General features: G+C 32.7%; 2 protein-coding genes across 2 annotated transcripts; both read left to right on the plus strand.

Annotated features, from left to right (window-relative positions):
• The first annotated feature begins 233 nt into the window (after positions 1 to 233).
• On the plus strand, positions 234 to 3,914 carry LOC142614195 (cysteine and histidine-rich domain-containing protein RAR1). Its single transcript, XM_075786745.1, has 5 exons — positions 234 to 517; positions 985 to 1,067; positions 2,740 to 2,900; positions 3,228 to 3,457; positions 3,558 to 3,914. The coding sequence occupies exons 1-5, from the start codon at positions 413 to 415 to the stop codon at positions 3,651 to 3,653; spliced, it is 675 nt and encodes a 224-aa protein (XP_075642860.1). The 5' UTR covers positions 234 to 412; the 3' UTR covers positions 3,654 to 3,914.
• A 9,769-nt stretch (positions 3,915 to 13,683) lies between these two features.
• On the plus strand, positions 13,684 to 15,162 carry LOC142612597 (uncharacterized). Its single transcript, XM_075784703.1, has one exon. It carries the CDS (start codon positions 13,684 to 13,686, stop codon positions 15,091 to 15,093), a length of 1,410 nt encoding a protein of 469 aa, XP_075640818.1. The 3' UTR covers positions 15,094 to 15,162.
• Positions 15,163 to 15,431: the final 269 nt, after the last annotated feature.

Here is a 15,431-nt window from a genome sequence, read left to right on the forward strand (position 1 = left end):
TATATAGCACGTTTTTACTCAATCCCTTATTTTAATTTAATGGCATTGAATTTGAGTCCTCCATTGTAGCGGCCAATCTACCTTTTGTGACGGACACGAAAATAACAATGTAATAAAAAAAAAACCAATAAATCGAAGCCGTTGATATATAATTATATCTGTGGCAGTGATTGGAACACGTAATCAACTTTTCATTAAAAATAAATAAATAAAGAACCGAAGAAAAGAGAGAAACACAGGAAACCGAGTTGGTTCAGTTCTAGGAAAGTACACTCGGTGGAATCAAAACAAAAGCTGTTCTGTTCTTTTCTCTTCAGTTCAGTCTTCTTCCAAAGTCTTCTTCATCTTCTTCTTCAAAAAAAAAAACCCAAAGACAGAGAGAGAGAGAGAGAGAGAGAGAGAGAGAGAGAGAATGGAGCAGCAAGATGTTACTAAGGTACGATGCCAACGAATTGGGTGCGAAGCCATGTTCTCCGAGGACGACAACCCCGAAGGTTCTTGTCAATACCATGCTTCGGTATGCCCTATTATTTTTCTTTTCTTTTTTCCACTTTTAATTATGTGATTTTTTTTTCTTTCTTTTTTGATATTGTGTGTGTGAAAGTATACCTTAAAATCTGGAAAACAATTTGAGTCTAATACCCATGTTTAATTATTAGTATCCAGATATTAAATATATTCTCAAAGATCAAATTGGAAGCTGAATAATGTTACCTTTTTTCTTCTTCTTTTTTCTCCTAGAAAGTTTAATTATTGATTTACTAATTAGATTTTCATCTTGCATATGGTTGGGCTTGGTTTTCATTCATGGCGGTATTCCTTTTATTAGGGAGTAAGTATTTCTCTCTCTCTCTCTCTCTCTCTCTCTCTCTCTCTCTCTCTTTTTTGTTTTTTTTGTTTTTTTTTTTTAATTATGTATTTCTCTCTGTATCCTTTTATATTTATTATTCAAACTTATAATTTAAAATAAATAAAAAAATCCAGCCAATATTTCATGATGGGACAAAAGAGTGGAGTTGTTGCAAGAAGAGAAGTCATGACTTCAGCGAATTTTTGGCGATTCCAGGGTAAGTGCACTGTTTTCTGAAGTAAAGATTTTATTTTACAAACATCTTGCTTGATGTGAATTTGGATTTATATTTTTGTTGATACCCAAATACTTGGTACTTTAATTCCATCATTATTTGCACAAGATAGGTCTCATGTACACTGCTCTTTGTTACATTTAGTGGAAGCATTTTGTTTAATTTTGTTATTAATGCGAGTGCGATTGTTTTCAAGTGAGCTTCTTTTTTGTGATCTTGGAGAAAACTCCACATCAATGATAGTATGATAATTGTGATGTATATTGTGCAGAATATAGTGGGTCAGTTAAATGTTTGTGGAGAATCATAATGCCTTTTATAAAAATCATCTTCCACTGTTGTTAGGTTGTCGGAAAAAGAACCACTGATATTTTCTTAGAAAGAAGGAGAAGAAGATTGTAGAAAATTTTGCTAGACCTTATAAAATCTATGAGGCCCTTTAATTCATGGTTTAGTGTTAAAATGTGTATTCACTCAAGATGCCTCTTTCTCGTTCTCCATAAACTTCTGGACTCTGGTGTCCCCTATAAGGCTAGCAATGTGTCAACTAGTGAAATAGAGTAACTGCGATAAATGGTTATACATAAGCACTTCAGTTTATCCAAGGTATTCATCACAACATTACTGTGGGTGCTGAATTCATGTCCAGTGACTTTGCGCTGCTGAATGCATCCATTCTATTAATTCTCTGGCATTTTATTTATGAGATAAATATACATCTCTTATTCCCATCTTTCAGGCACTTGATAGTGTATTGATATCCCCATTACAATTTGGTGATTGGATGTGCATGTTGATCAAGACACCTCACTAACTCATATCACCATCCGATTGAGTGGTTCACAAAATTCTATCTTGTTTTTATTTTGTCAATTTTTTTTGTAGCACAACTCATAAGATAATAGTTTAGTACAGCAATTTCCTAAGGGCTATTCCCAAGTTTAATCCTGTCTCTGACCCAGTTGACCTCTTTTTAAAGGGGATATTTTATCATTGTTATGATAAGTAGGTTTGTCCTTTTCTAATTTAATTTCGTGGGATGAAAACTAGGGGCATATAGAATTAACTTTTGAATGAGACTAGCCTGTAATGATGATTCATCTAAAATGTTACCAAAAGGGAACTTGCTTTCTCATCTCATTGTCAACAACCAAAGTTGAGCATGTGACTTCAGAGTGAGAAAGGAGATTAATTCGAGTTCCCTTTGAAATTCCACTTTTGGAATAATCCTTTAATTAAACTTTTATTAATGGGATGGATGGGGATGGTGGAAGCTTTGACATGAGTTAAGGTGCTTTGACATGGCACAAAATAGCAGCCTGCTTAGGACATGATTTAAACAGCTAGCTTTCATGATGTTGTCGTATTGGACTCAAATTGAAAATCTTTACTACTAATTCATCTAAATAAGGTGTCATGTCTGTTGAAGTAGCACATAACCACGAGGAATAACCCAGTTTTATCACACACTTAAAATTGTCCTAATCAATGCAAATTATGCTTTTGGTAAATAGAAGATACAGGTACCAAAGCTCTCATTCTGGTTGCATTAATTAAACATAGTGTTATCTATTCTTGACAGGTTTCTTTAATTATAATTATCAATTTATATTTATGTCAGTATATGTTGTTAAAGCTTTCTTTATTAATGAAGATGTAAGACAGGCAAGCACACAACTGAGAAGCCAGTGTTGACGAAGCCAACTCCTAGTCCAAAGAATCCAGTTCCTGTTCCCTCTCTAAGTTCTAAAACAGATGCATCTCCAAAAGAGACTTGCCCTAGGTGCCGGCAAGGTTTCTTTTGCTCTGATCATGGTAACCTTTTATATCCTTTTAGTTTAGTTTGTTAACAGTTGTTTGTGTTTCTATATAAATGAAGTACTGCAAACCTGTTTGCATTTCACAAATCTACAACATTTTGTAAGGAATTTTTCCTCCCATAGATTATGGGCGGATGGTGAAGTAACCTCATTTATATCCTTTTATTTTATCAAGCAAAATAATATCCTTTTAGTTTAGCATGTTAATAGTTGTTGAATTCTTGTTTCAAAGACAAATTGTTGGTACTTTATTGCTTGGCTTCTGCACTACTATAGGAATAATTTATTCTCTCTAAGCTGAAGCAAGTCTTGTCTTTTCTAGGTTCACAGGCTAAAGTGACAAATTCAAAACCTTTAGATATGGAGACATCTGCACCTACAGACACAAATTTTCAGAGCTCTCCTGCTCCAGCAAAGAAGGCTGTTAGTATTAATGAACCCCAAACATGCAAAAATTCTGGTTGTGGTCAGACTTTCAAGGAAAAGGATAATCATGACACTGCATGCAGTTACCATCCTGGGCCTGCTGTTTTCCACGATCGTATGAGAGGGGTGAGATATATAATTCTTTTCAAGTCTATTTATGATTGTGTTGACTTCATTGATAACTAAATTTTAAAACAATGCTTTTTTTGTATGTTTGATACTGCAGTGGAAGTGCTGTGACATCCATGTAAAGGAATTTGATGAGTTCATGGGCATTCCGCCTTGCACCAAAGGATGGCATAATGCTAATCCATCATCTTAATGAAGCAGAGACCTCCAGCTGCAACGATGAGTTGTTTCTGTTGTCACTGCTTTCTGTTTTTCGGTTGATTTGGTTCTTTTACCTTGTCATTCTAATAGAATGATGTTTTTTTTTGGGGCGGAGGGGTCAGTTCTATTAAAATGAACCTAATTACTTTTTTTTATCAGTTCTCCGAACGTTGATGAACTTCCATAATTTAAAACACTTCTAATATTTTCGGATGTGAAATGTGAATTTGGCATTTTGAGATTATTTGCTAAACCAGTCTTATGCATGTGACTATTTCTGGGAAAATGTTTTCAAACTACCATGCACGAAATTCTTTTTCTTTATTCAACTCATCTTTTATTTTTAGTGTATTTTTCTTTTTCTTTCAATAATTAACCTCACCTCTGTAAAAGGATTTTATATCTAATTTCATAATAGTAAAAACTGTAAAATGAAACCACTATAAGAGCATTCTCATCAACCATTGTAAAAATTTTAGCATTTACAACTTCAAACCACTACTTCTACAATTTTAACACCTCATTTTACAATATACCAAATATCAAACATTCTATTTTTTTTACAACTTCATTTAAATATTCTTTCTTTAATATTTTTATTTTATTTTTTTTATTATTTCTCACCTGAAAGCAGGCTTAATCTAAATAAAAAAATAATAAGTTTTACAATTTGTGAACAGTACAATCTCAAATTTGAGATTATACTGTTTATTAATGTAAAATATTATGACATTTAAAACACTTGGCAATTGTGGTTTTTTAGAGTTTGATGTACACTTGATGGGAATGCTATAAGTATGGCTGTGAGTGGCTGACTGGGTTTGGATTTAGAGGGACAGATATTGACTGTAAGTTAAGGAGTTCGGTGCCTACATTTTCCTTTATAGACTCTGGCAGGACTACGACTTTTCGGTGTCTTACTATTGCTCTTCAGAGTAAAAATGGTGACCATAATCTTGTACTAAGATATTTCCTACGAGGTTGACAAACAATTAGCATAGATGGCTAGATACATATCAACTCTTTCATAATTTTTTTTTTTTTTAATGCTGAAAGTGACAAGTTGTACTTATTAGTTAGTAAAATCGCATTAGTGGTGGGCTTATTTGGAAATCAATAATATGTTAGAGCAATTGAATTGGTGAATGTAAAATTTCTGTCTATTTTGCACCAAAAAAAAACTTTTTTTTTCTATTTTACACGTCTATTTTTACAAAATACCCACATTAGTTTATCTATTCTATTATCTATTTTATTTAAATAATTATTTTTTTCATTTTTTTTAATTATTTTTCTCAACTCCCTTTAACATATTTGAAAATCCTCTCTCCGTTCTTGAAGACACTACGGCCTCCTCTCCCTCTCCCCCCTCTTGATTGAAATTGCCACTCCCTCTCTCCCTCACAGTCACAAGCATCGATCCACGAGCACCTTCTCCACCACAAGCACCAATCCATGGAGATTCATTCTAGTTGACCTGAAAACTCCAATCTCCTCCACAAGCACTGAGACTTGATCCAATTGACTTCCAAGCACCAACCCACAAATACAAGTTTGCAACAATGCTCTCTCTCTCTCTCTCTCTCTCTCTTGGTGTGTTTGTGTATAGGTGTGTTTGATTTTTGGCTAATTTTGTGGTGTGTCCATGTTGTGATGGTGGTGGTTGGCAGCAGTGGTGGTGGTGGTTAGTGGTGCTGGGTTGCAATGTTGGCTTGCAGTGGTGGGTTTGTGTGTGGTTGGCGATTCTACATTGCATTGATCAGTTGTAGAGATTATGGGTTGAAGAGAGAGAGTCAGGGGAAAAGAGTGAATATGAGGGGAGAGAAAAAATATTAAAATAATATATATAAAAAAACTACACTAACCGTGCATATGTGCATGATTACTGTAGCACTTTTGGATAAAAACTTATGTAAGCACTGATGTGGGTGTTTTTTTGGGTAAAATATGTAAAACTAATCTCTTTTTTCTATTTTCTACTATCTAATGTGGTTGCTCTTACCTTAGTATTTTCTACTTTTTGAAACGACAAGTTCCTTAGGGCTGTTTGGTAGAAGCTTTTAAGTATTTTTGTTCAAAATAATGTGAAAATTGTGGTTTAAAAAGTATTGTAAAAATACATGTTTAAAGTGCTTATAATGTACACAAAAAAATTGTGTTTGGTACCATATTTCAAACAACATATTTTAAAATGTGAAAAAATAAAATTGTGTTTGGTATTTGTGTTTTTTTTTTTTAAAGAAAAATAAGTGGTAACTTTTTGACATGTATAATTATTTTATTAATATTTATTAGAGGAGAGCTTGAAAGAGAAGGGAGGAAAAGAAAGAAAGAAAAAGATGAGGTGTGCACGAGAGAGAGAGAGAGAGAGAGAGAGAGAGAGAGAGAGAGAGAGAGAGAGAGAGAGAGAGAGAGAGAGAGAGAGAGAGAGAGAGAGAGAGAGAGAGAGAGAGAGAGAGAGAGTTGTAGTTATGTTAGGTCTTATCAGGTGGGTCCTACACTTCTCTAAATATTTATAAAAGTGCTATTGAGTAATATTATTTGAAAACCAAAAACTAATAAGAAGAGTTCTCTAAATTCAGTGTTTCACCTTAAAATGATAAACATAACTCAAACACTCTTAAATGAAATTCTTTACCAAACACATTTTTCTTGGAGACCCACAGTTTTTAGTGTTTAAATACTGAAAATTGTTATTTGAATTATCTTACCAAACATGCCTTAATATTTTTGGACAAGACCACATGTTACTTTAGTAGGTTGTAAAAAAGTAGTACAAAAATATTATGTATATAGCATTATAGTAGGTTCCAGTTAGCTCAACTGGTAAAGTCTCTGATGGTTGGATAAGAAATTTGGGGTTCAATCCTCGCCTACACCAAAAACTGATTAGTGTTTTAGTCGAATGATAAAGAGCTATCATTAAGAGCGAGATCCCATAGGTTGAAACTCTAATATATATATATATATATATATATATATATATAGCATTATAGTAGGTTCCAGTTAGCTCAACTATTAAAGTCTCTGATGGTTGAATAAGAAATTTGGGGTTTAATCCTCGCCTACACCAAAAACTGATTAGTGTCTTAGTCGAACGATAAAGAGCTATCATTAAGAGCGAGATGCCATATGTTGAAACTCCATGGTTTGATATATATCATTATAGTTTGATTAGTAGTTGAGCCCCTTTTTGACATGTTGATTCCTTGTTACAAAAGTGAGGTACATAGTACTTGATCCTCTTAAAAGATGTTAGGCATCCCAAGTCTACCCAGCTGTAGCTGTCCTTCACCTAATAGGCCTACGAGAACAAGAGCATGCAATCAAATCCTAGGGTTTGTCTATGGATCCTGTGTTAAGATATTTCAGAAAGTATAATAAGGGACGTGAGAATCAAGCAAGCATATGAGCACACACACATCTAAGCATGCAAGCATGTGAGTATATAGGCATGTATGCATATGAACATCGAAGCATATGAACATCGAAGCATGTGAACATGTAAGGATATGAATACGTAAGAATACAAACATCAAAACATATTAACATCCAAGTATGTGAATATGTAAATATATACACATGTAAGCATCAAGTCAGACATGTGATCATCAAAGCATGTAAGCTTGTCTTATGCTTGATGCAACCATTAACTAAACATGTTCTAGTGGATCAAGGATGTAGCAATTAATTTAGCACACGAGTATTAATTAAAACAAGTGATAGTTAATCAAACATGTAACAAGTAATAAAGCATGTGATAATTAATTAAACATGTGAACATCAATGCTAGCACGCAACCAGTATTTCAACACGACAATTAGTTAAGCAGACTGTAGAAGGAAAGAATTGATCGTGAAAATTAATCTTAGGTATGTGACTAATCCCTATTGGCATTTAATTCAAAAAATCCAAGTGTTTAAAGTTTAGATTCAAACGCATTTAAAAAAGGGTGTGAATTTAAATTCAAACTAAACTTTTTTTTTTATACAAGATATAAATTTTACTCTAACCTAATTTTACTCCTCTCTCCCTACACCCCATAAGCACTTATACTTGTAGAATGATCGTCGCACCAAAGATATACGATGGTATATACACACCCATTTATTGCATATTACCTCAATTAAAACCATGACCACTTATTTCCTTTCTAATTCAAGAGTGTGACCCAATCTTAGCATTTAGCACCCCAATCATCTTTTATTACTTGCCAAATTTCCTTCTCAAGTTCAAAACAAATCTGACTTATGATATAGTTGACATACGATTTAATTCTCATTTATGGTCACTATCTTTCCAAACCATGGCAACCAATTCCTAGTGTTAGCCGATTTGGACGCCGATTTGGACAGTTTTGCGATTGGCCTAGGAAAAGGATTTTGAGCCAAAACTTGTGTAGGTCACACATTGGACTTTACACACAATACTAATCATTTTGATAAAGATTTGATTCTTCATCATTGAGTTGAGGACCTCAGCTAAAAACTGGAACGAAATGAGGTGTCTACACTGACACAACGACACTTATGCTACTTTTATTATTAAGCATTAATCACATGTCATTTTAACAGTTGTTAGAGCAATTCCTGCCTATAAAATTGAAGAGTCAAGGGATTTTTTTTGTGACAAATGAAATGTGGATATAACATAACAGATTTCACAAGCATATCATCTATATATATATATATATATATATATATATAAAACTAAAGTGTAACAGTTATTATTGTTATGCTCCAATTGAACCACATCAACATACATGTCATTATTATTTTTTTCAATTTTCCTATAATTATTTTTAATATTTATTATTCTCCAACCTTTTTCCATCCCTTATCTTTTCATCTCCCCACTACCCTCTACATTAATATCATTCTTCCTCTTTCCCTTCATCTTCCTTTATTGTTGTCTCTTCTTATTCACACATTCTTATTATAAATTTGTCACTATCTCTTCCATTCTATGCATAGTTTTCCCTCACAAAAAAAAAAAAATCTCTCTCTCTCTCTCAATTTTTTGGTGGATTTTTATTTTATTTTTCTTGTATCTCTATTTTAGGTTGATAATTTTTTATATTCTTTAAAACTCTACTTTAGGTTAACGCGATTTAGTTTTTTTTTTGTTATCTTTTTTTTGTTAAATTTTATCCTATTGTGTAATAAAGAATTAAATATAATATTATTATATTACATAGCATGATTTGGAAAATTTGGTAATTATTGTTTGTTTTTAAATTGTTGTTTTTTTGTTCTCTTTGATTGTTAAATTTTATCCTATTGTGTTATAAAGAATTAAATATAGCATATAAAAATATAATATTATTATATTACATAGTATGATTTAGATAATTTGGTATTTATTGTTTTTTTTTTTTTGCTCTATTTTATTGTTAAATTTTATCCTATTACGTTATAAAGAATTAAATATAGCATATAAAAATATAATATTATTCTATTACATAGCATAATTTGAATAATTTGGTATTTATTTTTTATAGTGCTCAATTTAGATGTTAAACTATGAGACTTTACTAATTTTTTTTTATTTTTGAATCCTTTGTGGTGGACAAAATATTCTTAATAATTGTATTAAAAGTACTTTATAATGTCATTTATTTAGAGAAAAGCAAAGGTTAGCCAAACAAAAATAATCAAATGGGTGACAAATTTTAACTTTTGCAATTTTACTTTAATTTTTATTATTATTTTATAACAATGCAGATGTAGAAATTTAATTATTAGATTTTGCTAATAATTGTTTATTTGATAATATGTTTTGGGTGGATGAAATTACAATTTCTACAAAGAAAATTGCCTTAATAGATTATCAACAACAAATTGTTTTTCCTAATTGATCCAATTAATCATTGTTAATTTTATTAATTTTCTTAGTTGCATTTTTCAATGTTTTGGATTGTAGGCAGAAAAAATAAGGTTTGAGAAAGTTTGTATAAAACTAAAAGATAATTTTCCAAATTTTATATTCTTTTTAATAATTCAAAAAATGTTATAAATAACTTTTATTAAAAAATGAATATTTTCATTAACTTGCCTTTTGAATTTCTAAAAAAATTGTATTGTTTTCATTTTAGTACTACAAAATTTATATTTATGATTTATGATTGTTCCTATAATATGAAATAAATTATTCTTTTTATTAAATTAGTTTAAATTGTAAAAGAAAATAAATAAAACCACCATAAAAATTATTATCATGCACAACTCGCGGGTTCGCCGCTACTACATTATATAAACCTTGAGGTAGACTAATATTTGCCGTGATCATCAAGTCGTGTTACAGGAGCACAAATCTTTTGGATACGACAATCTCAATTAATAAGTTCTTTACCCATCCGTCCATAGCTTTATTTATGAAAGTTAGGTTGAAGTTTGAACATCATTCCTCAACCCTAAGTCAAGGGTTCATTAGAAGAGTACAAGGCCCAGAAAAGTTTGATTTGAGGATGATATTATTGCCGAGTGTAGTATTTCTACTCAAAAAACGTGTGCAAGCACATCTGGTCCAGAGTAACTGGTTTCAGAGAGTCATTTCTAGTGGTGTATATTCCAGTACTCTAGAAACGTTGACATGAATATAGCTATTCAACAAATTATTGATCAAACATAGCATGTGATCCTTGTCCCACGTTGTATATCTTGTCCTCATCAAATTTTGTTGTCTCACTTCAGCATTATACAATGAGATTCTTCTCTTATTACAGAAAAAAAAAAAAAAAAAAGGGAAGAGAGAAGAAAAATCAAGCTGACATTGGTGCTATTAGTTCACACAAGGTCTAAAGACATGTTAAACGTTTTTGATACCAAGCAAAATATCTTGTTAACAATATTATATTTCAACTAAACAGATAGACCTAATTGAGTCAACCCACCCAAACTAAGGTCTTGCCTTGGACATTTGACAGGTAGAAGCAACTAACATTACCAATTGGGGAAATATAGGGGGAAGGGAAGAAAAGTAGATAGGAGGACAAGTACAAGGAGAAAAATTGACAAATTTTTGGAATTTTTGGACAAGTACAGGTGAATGTCTTCTATTTCAGAATAAACCCCTAGCATTTGGAATTTTCTAATAACTTCACAGAATCTAAATTTTCTACAATATTTGCCCTTTCTACATGTTACAATGGCACTTCACTTTCCAACCCTAGGGTATTTGCAACGTCCCTCTAAACTATAAATTTGAGCAATCAAACCCCCTAAATTATGTGATTAGTTGAAACATCCCACATTCTCAATTACCAAATTTTCCATCCTATCAAACCTTAATTTTCACGTGCTTATCAAGTGATCTCATATTGAAGATGCAATTTACCCAAAGCTTCGTTTGTTTCAATAAAAAAAAAATTATAAAAAAAAAAAAAGATGGTTCAAAGGAAAACAATCTTTTAACTTCCATAGTTTCCTCATTTAGCTTAGCATAAAATTCTACTGAAATTTTCTAGAAAACTACTCTATATCACGCGAAACTAAATAAAAGAAGTTAAGAGCTAATTTTCCAACTCATTTTAAGGTCACTACCAAACCTAAGAAAATGAAATAATTTTCTAGAAAATACTTTTTGAAAAATAATTCATTCTCCAAAAAATGCTAATATTGAAACGAACAAATTAAAGAATGTTATTTACCCTATATCTATGAAGCACAAACACTTCATTTAGGGTGTTGTACCCGTGTTAAACACTCGACACGCCTGAGACACTTTTGCATGTGTGTCCCAGTCGTGTCATTTTATAATAATAAAAAATTGTGGAACACAGCCGAAACACAAAAACAAGATGAATTGAATACCTTTTCACCCCCCCCCCCAAAAAAAAGAACATTCATGCTCTAATAGCAACAGTGCATATATCACTGTGCACCATTAGCGTGATGGTCACTTCGCAAGTATAAGTGCTTGCTGAATGTGGGGAGACAAAGGTCGTGGTTCAAGTCTCTAAGAGGGAGCTTCACACACATATACACTTAGGCTCCGTTTGGGAGTTTATAAGGGAATTGAATGGAATATATTTAGGAATGGAATTTAAAATTTTTGTTTGGATGTTATAAAATAATGGAATGGAATAGAATGTAAGTATGCACAAGTTCTGTGGCATCCCGGTCATGGTAGTTATGGCTCAATCCACCATTCCCTAGCGGAGGAGTACCCCTATTAGGTCACGTCTTGGGGGTTAAGCCACATATGGTCGCCCCTGCCCCCTTTTGATTATCAAAAAAGTAACATTATTTGGAAGTGACATTAGAAGGAATGGAATGGAATGAAATTATTTTATAATAATATTATTATTATACCCCTCATTTTAAATAATATAAAAAATGATTCTAGTTTTTGGAAAAAGAAAATTTTATTGTAGCTACAAATCAAGTTATTTATATTTCTATGTTGTAAAGCAATTCTCACATCACATATTTATTTTCAAAAAAATAAATATTATCTAAAAATGCAAATAAAAAAAAACTTTAAAAAAATTTTTAAAAAAACCCTGTAACGGGTCTTGCCAAAACAAAACAAAATAATAAAATAAAGCAAATCTAAAGTTGGCAAAGAAATCCAACTCTACAAATATAAAAGACTACACACAAAGTAATATAGAAGACAATACATTTCACTCTTCATGGCAAAATCCTCATGGTTAGAAAAGCAAAGTAAGACTTGAAAAACCCACCTAATATTTGTAGTCAGTATAAAAGACTAGCAGACAAAGAAAAAGAAAAAGAAAGACTTGTGAGCACTAACCGAAAATTGCAAAGAATTGCAGACAGAGAAAAAGAATGACTAGTAGACAATAGGTATCTAACCGAAAATTTGATCAACAGCAGCAGCTTCGCTTAGCAGAGAATGGGCAATAATAAGCAAAGAATGGGCAATAATAACGTGAGCAGTAGGGTGCAAAAATGATAGCCTTTTTTTTTATTTTTACTGCTAATTGAGAAAGAAAAAAAAAGTTGTCTTGATGTGTAAAAAGGGCTAATATTAAAGGAGTTTTTTAGGAGTTTTAACAAAAATTTCATTAAAGCTAAATCCATTCCCCCCATTCCTCCCAATTTTGGGCAATAAAAATTTGAGGTTTTCAGGAAAAATAGAAGAATGAGTATTCCCTCCGAACTATTTCATTCTCTCCCACTTAAACTCATAAACAAATGAATTGACCTTCCATTTCTTCTATTAAAACTCCCAAACAAGAAAATAGAAGAATATTTTAAAAATATTTATTTCATTCCAATTCATTCCCTCCTCCCAAACGAATATTCTAAGGCATATGAAAAAAAAAAAAGAGCATCATTTAATTTCTATCTTAGAGTAGAAAAAAAAGCATCATTTAAAAAAAAATCATTTAGGTTAGAGTAGAATTCTATCTTAGAGCCAAAAAAAAAAAAAAAATCAATGGTGCATATGAAAAATAATAAATATTTTTATTTTTTGTTTGTATTTCTAAACATCATTTATAGTTTGGATACACTTTATTATCCATTATTACACTTAAATTAATATATACTTTAACATTTATTAAAAAAAAATGTTTAACAATATATAGAAAATATAACTAAAAATATATTTAATAATTATTCAATAAACATGTCCCGCCATATCTGTGTCCTATTTTTTTATAGAATATGTTTTGTCGTATCCATACCCCGTACTTGTATCCTTATTCGTGTTTGTTTCCTAACCCTATATACTTTGAAGTTAAAATGGGTTAACAAGTAATCTCATGCAAGCTCCAGAGGTCACAATGATGTATTTGAATAAATTCACATTATGAGAGGATCTATTTACAGATACAGAAAATCTTGGGGTAAATTATCAAATAGCCCAAACTAATATTCTTTTCTTCATATAAAATCCATATGAATGTGGCACTGCTTAATTTGTATCTGATTCTGCCTTTGATATCAATCCAATTTCTTCTTGCCCACCTGTTTACACTTTACAGACACAGCAGCAGTCAGAAGGATCAGAGCAGTTGGTCTCCTTGCATAGTATAGTATTCTGCAGGAAGGATGCTGAACACAGCATATCTAATCCAACCTTTATGGCCTTCTACTCTACAACAAACACTTGCTCTCTATGCCTCTAGCACATCTTCATTTAGCAGCTTTTCAGGCCACCAAAGAGGTCCATATCCTAAGTTTAAAAACAGCATCTTCTTTCTCACTCGGTGCTCCACAAAACCAGGCATTGACAGCAACAATGCAACAAGTAAGAATCCTGCCATCGAACGGGATTCAAGTTCAAAATCCCAACATTTGGCAATTACTACACCAAATCAAGCACTAGCATCTACTTATTCTAGAGGTCTGGTGCATGAATTGGGTCCCAAAAACTGCTGGGATAGTGCAGAGATTGGCTCACCAGTTGTGAAAAGATACCTTGGAGACAACGAGGAAAGGTGGTACATGTGGTACCATGGAAGGTCTGATATTAACAACCCTTCCGAATCCATAGGATTAGCAGTTTCAAGCAACGGAATCCATTGGGATAGAGAAGAAGAGCATGTTAGATCATCTGAAGATGCAGGTTTGGTGATGAATTGCAGCAAGAATTGGTGGGCTTTTGACACAGATAGTATCAGGCCTTCTGAGATGGTTATATTGTGCAGCCAAACGTACAGCGCTGTTTACTGGCTTTATTACACAGGATATAGTTCTGAACAAGTTAACTTACCAGGAGCTCCAAGCATTTTACAGAACCCAGAAAGAATCCATGGTGGAGACAAGAAAGACGAAAGTCATAAAATTGGCAAAATTTTCAAATCACTGCCAGGGCTGGCATGCAGCCAAGATGGTAGGCACTGGGCCAGAATTGAAGGGGACCATCACAGTGGAGCTTTGTTAGATGTGGGATCAGACAAGGAGTGGGATTCTTTGTTTATTGCTGCACCTCATGTTGTAGTGCACGGCAACAAGGACTTCAGGATGTATTATCATTCATATGATGTGGAAAATGGACAGTATGCTCTTGGAATTGCAAGATCCAGAGATGGAATCAGATGGGTGAAACTGGGGAAGATCATTGGAGGGGGAGCAAAAGGTTCTTTTGATGAGCTTGGGATCAAGAATGCTTGTGTGGTGAGAAACTGCAAAGAAGGAAACTATTTGATGGCATATGAGGGAGTTTCTGCAGATGGAATAACGTGTATTGGGCTTGCAGTATCCCCAGATGGGCTGAAGAATTGGAAGAGGCTTCAAGAAGACCCTGTTCTTAAGCCTTCAGAAGAAGATGGATGGGATAACAAAGGAGTGGGATCCCCATGTCTGATTCAGATGAAGGATAATGTAAATAAATGGAGATTGTATTATGTAGGCGTTGGGTGTGGAGGAAGTAATGGGATTGGATTGGCAGTTTCAGAAGGCAGTAACATAAGAAAGTTTAGAAGATGGGCAGATTCACTTGAAAAGATAAATGTATAGAGCATTGTTACCATGTCAGCATATATCAAAAGATTTTTAATACTTCTATCAAACTATTGTTCACTATAAGATCATAACACAAAAGTTCAGCATTTGAAATTTCATTACTTATTACACTATCCCATCAGCATCACTCCATTTCCATGTATTCTGAAAATTTTAAAAACACCACTCCATAATTGGAACATAGCACCAGTATACTTTCAACAGACAACCAAAGTGACACCCAAAATTCTTCTGAAGCTTGATTTTTGCTAGAATTAAAGTTCAAGTATCATAAAATGATTCTAGTCATCAGTCGGGGATGAATTTCCAACCATGAAGGCTCCAAAAACACG

The sequence above is a fragment of the Castanea sativa genome, chromosome 10 (genome assembly GCF_040712315.1).
Source record: "Castanea sativa cultivar Marrone di Chiusa Pesio chromosome 10, ASM4071231v1".
In the NCBI taxonomy this organism is placed as follows: domain Eukaryota; kingdom Viridiplantae; phylum Streptophyta; class Magnoliopsida; order Fagales; family Fagaceae; genus Castanea; species Castanea sativa.

Excerpts from the sequence above, each read along its gene's own strand:
- LOC142614195 (XM_075786745.1), top strand. The coding sequence starts at position 413 with ATGGAGCAGCAAGATGTTACTAAGGTACGATGCCAACGAATTGGGTGC. Across the intron at positions 518-984 it reads CTTGTCAATACCATGCTTCG|CCAATATTTCATGATGGGAC; the intron begins GTATGCCCTATT and ends AAAAAAATCCAG. Across the intron at positions 1,068-2,739 it reads GAATTTTTGGCGATTCCAGG|ATGTAAGACAGGCAAGCACA; the intron begins GTAAGTGCACTG and ends TTATTAATGAAG.
- LOC142612597 (XM_075784703.1), top strand. The coding sequence starts at position 13,684 with ATGCTGAACACAGCATATCTAATCCAACCTTTATGGCCTTCTACTCTA.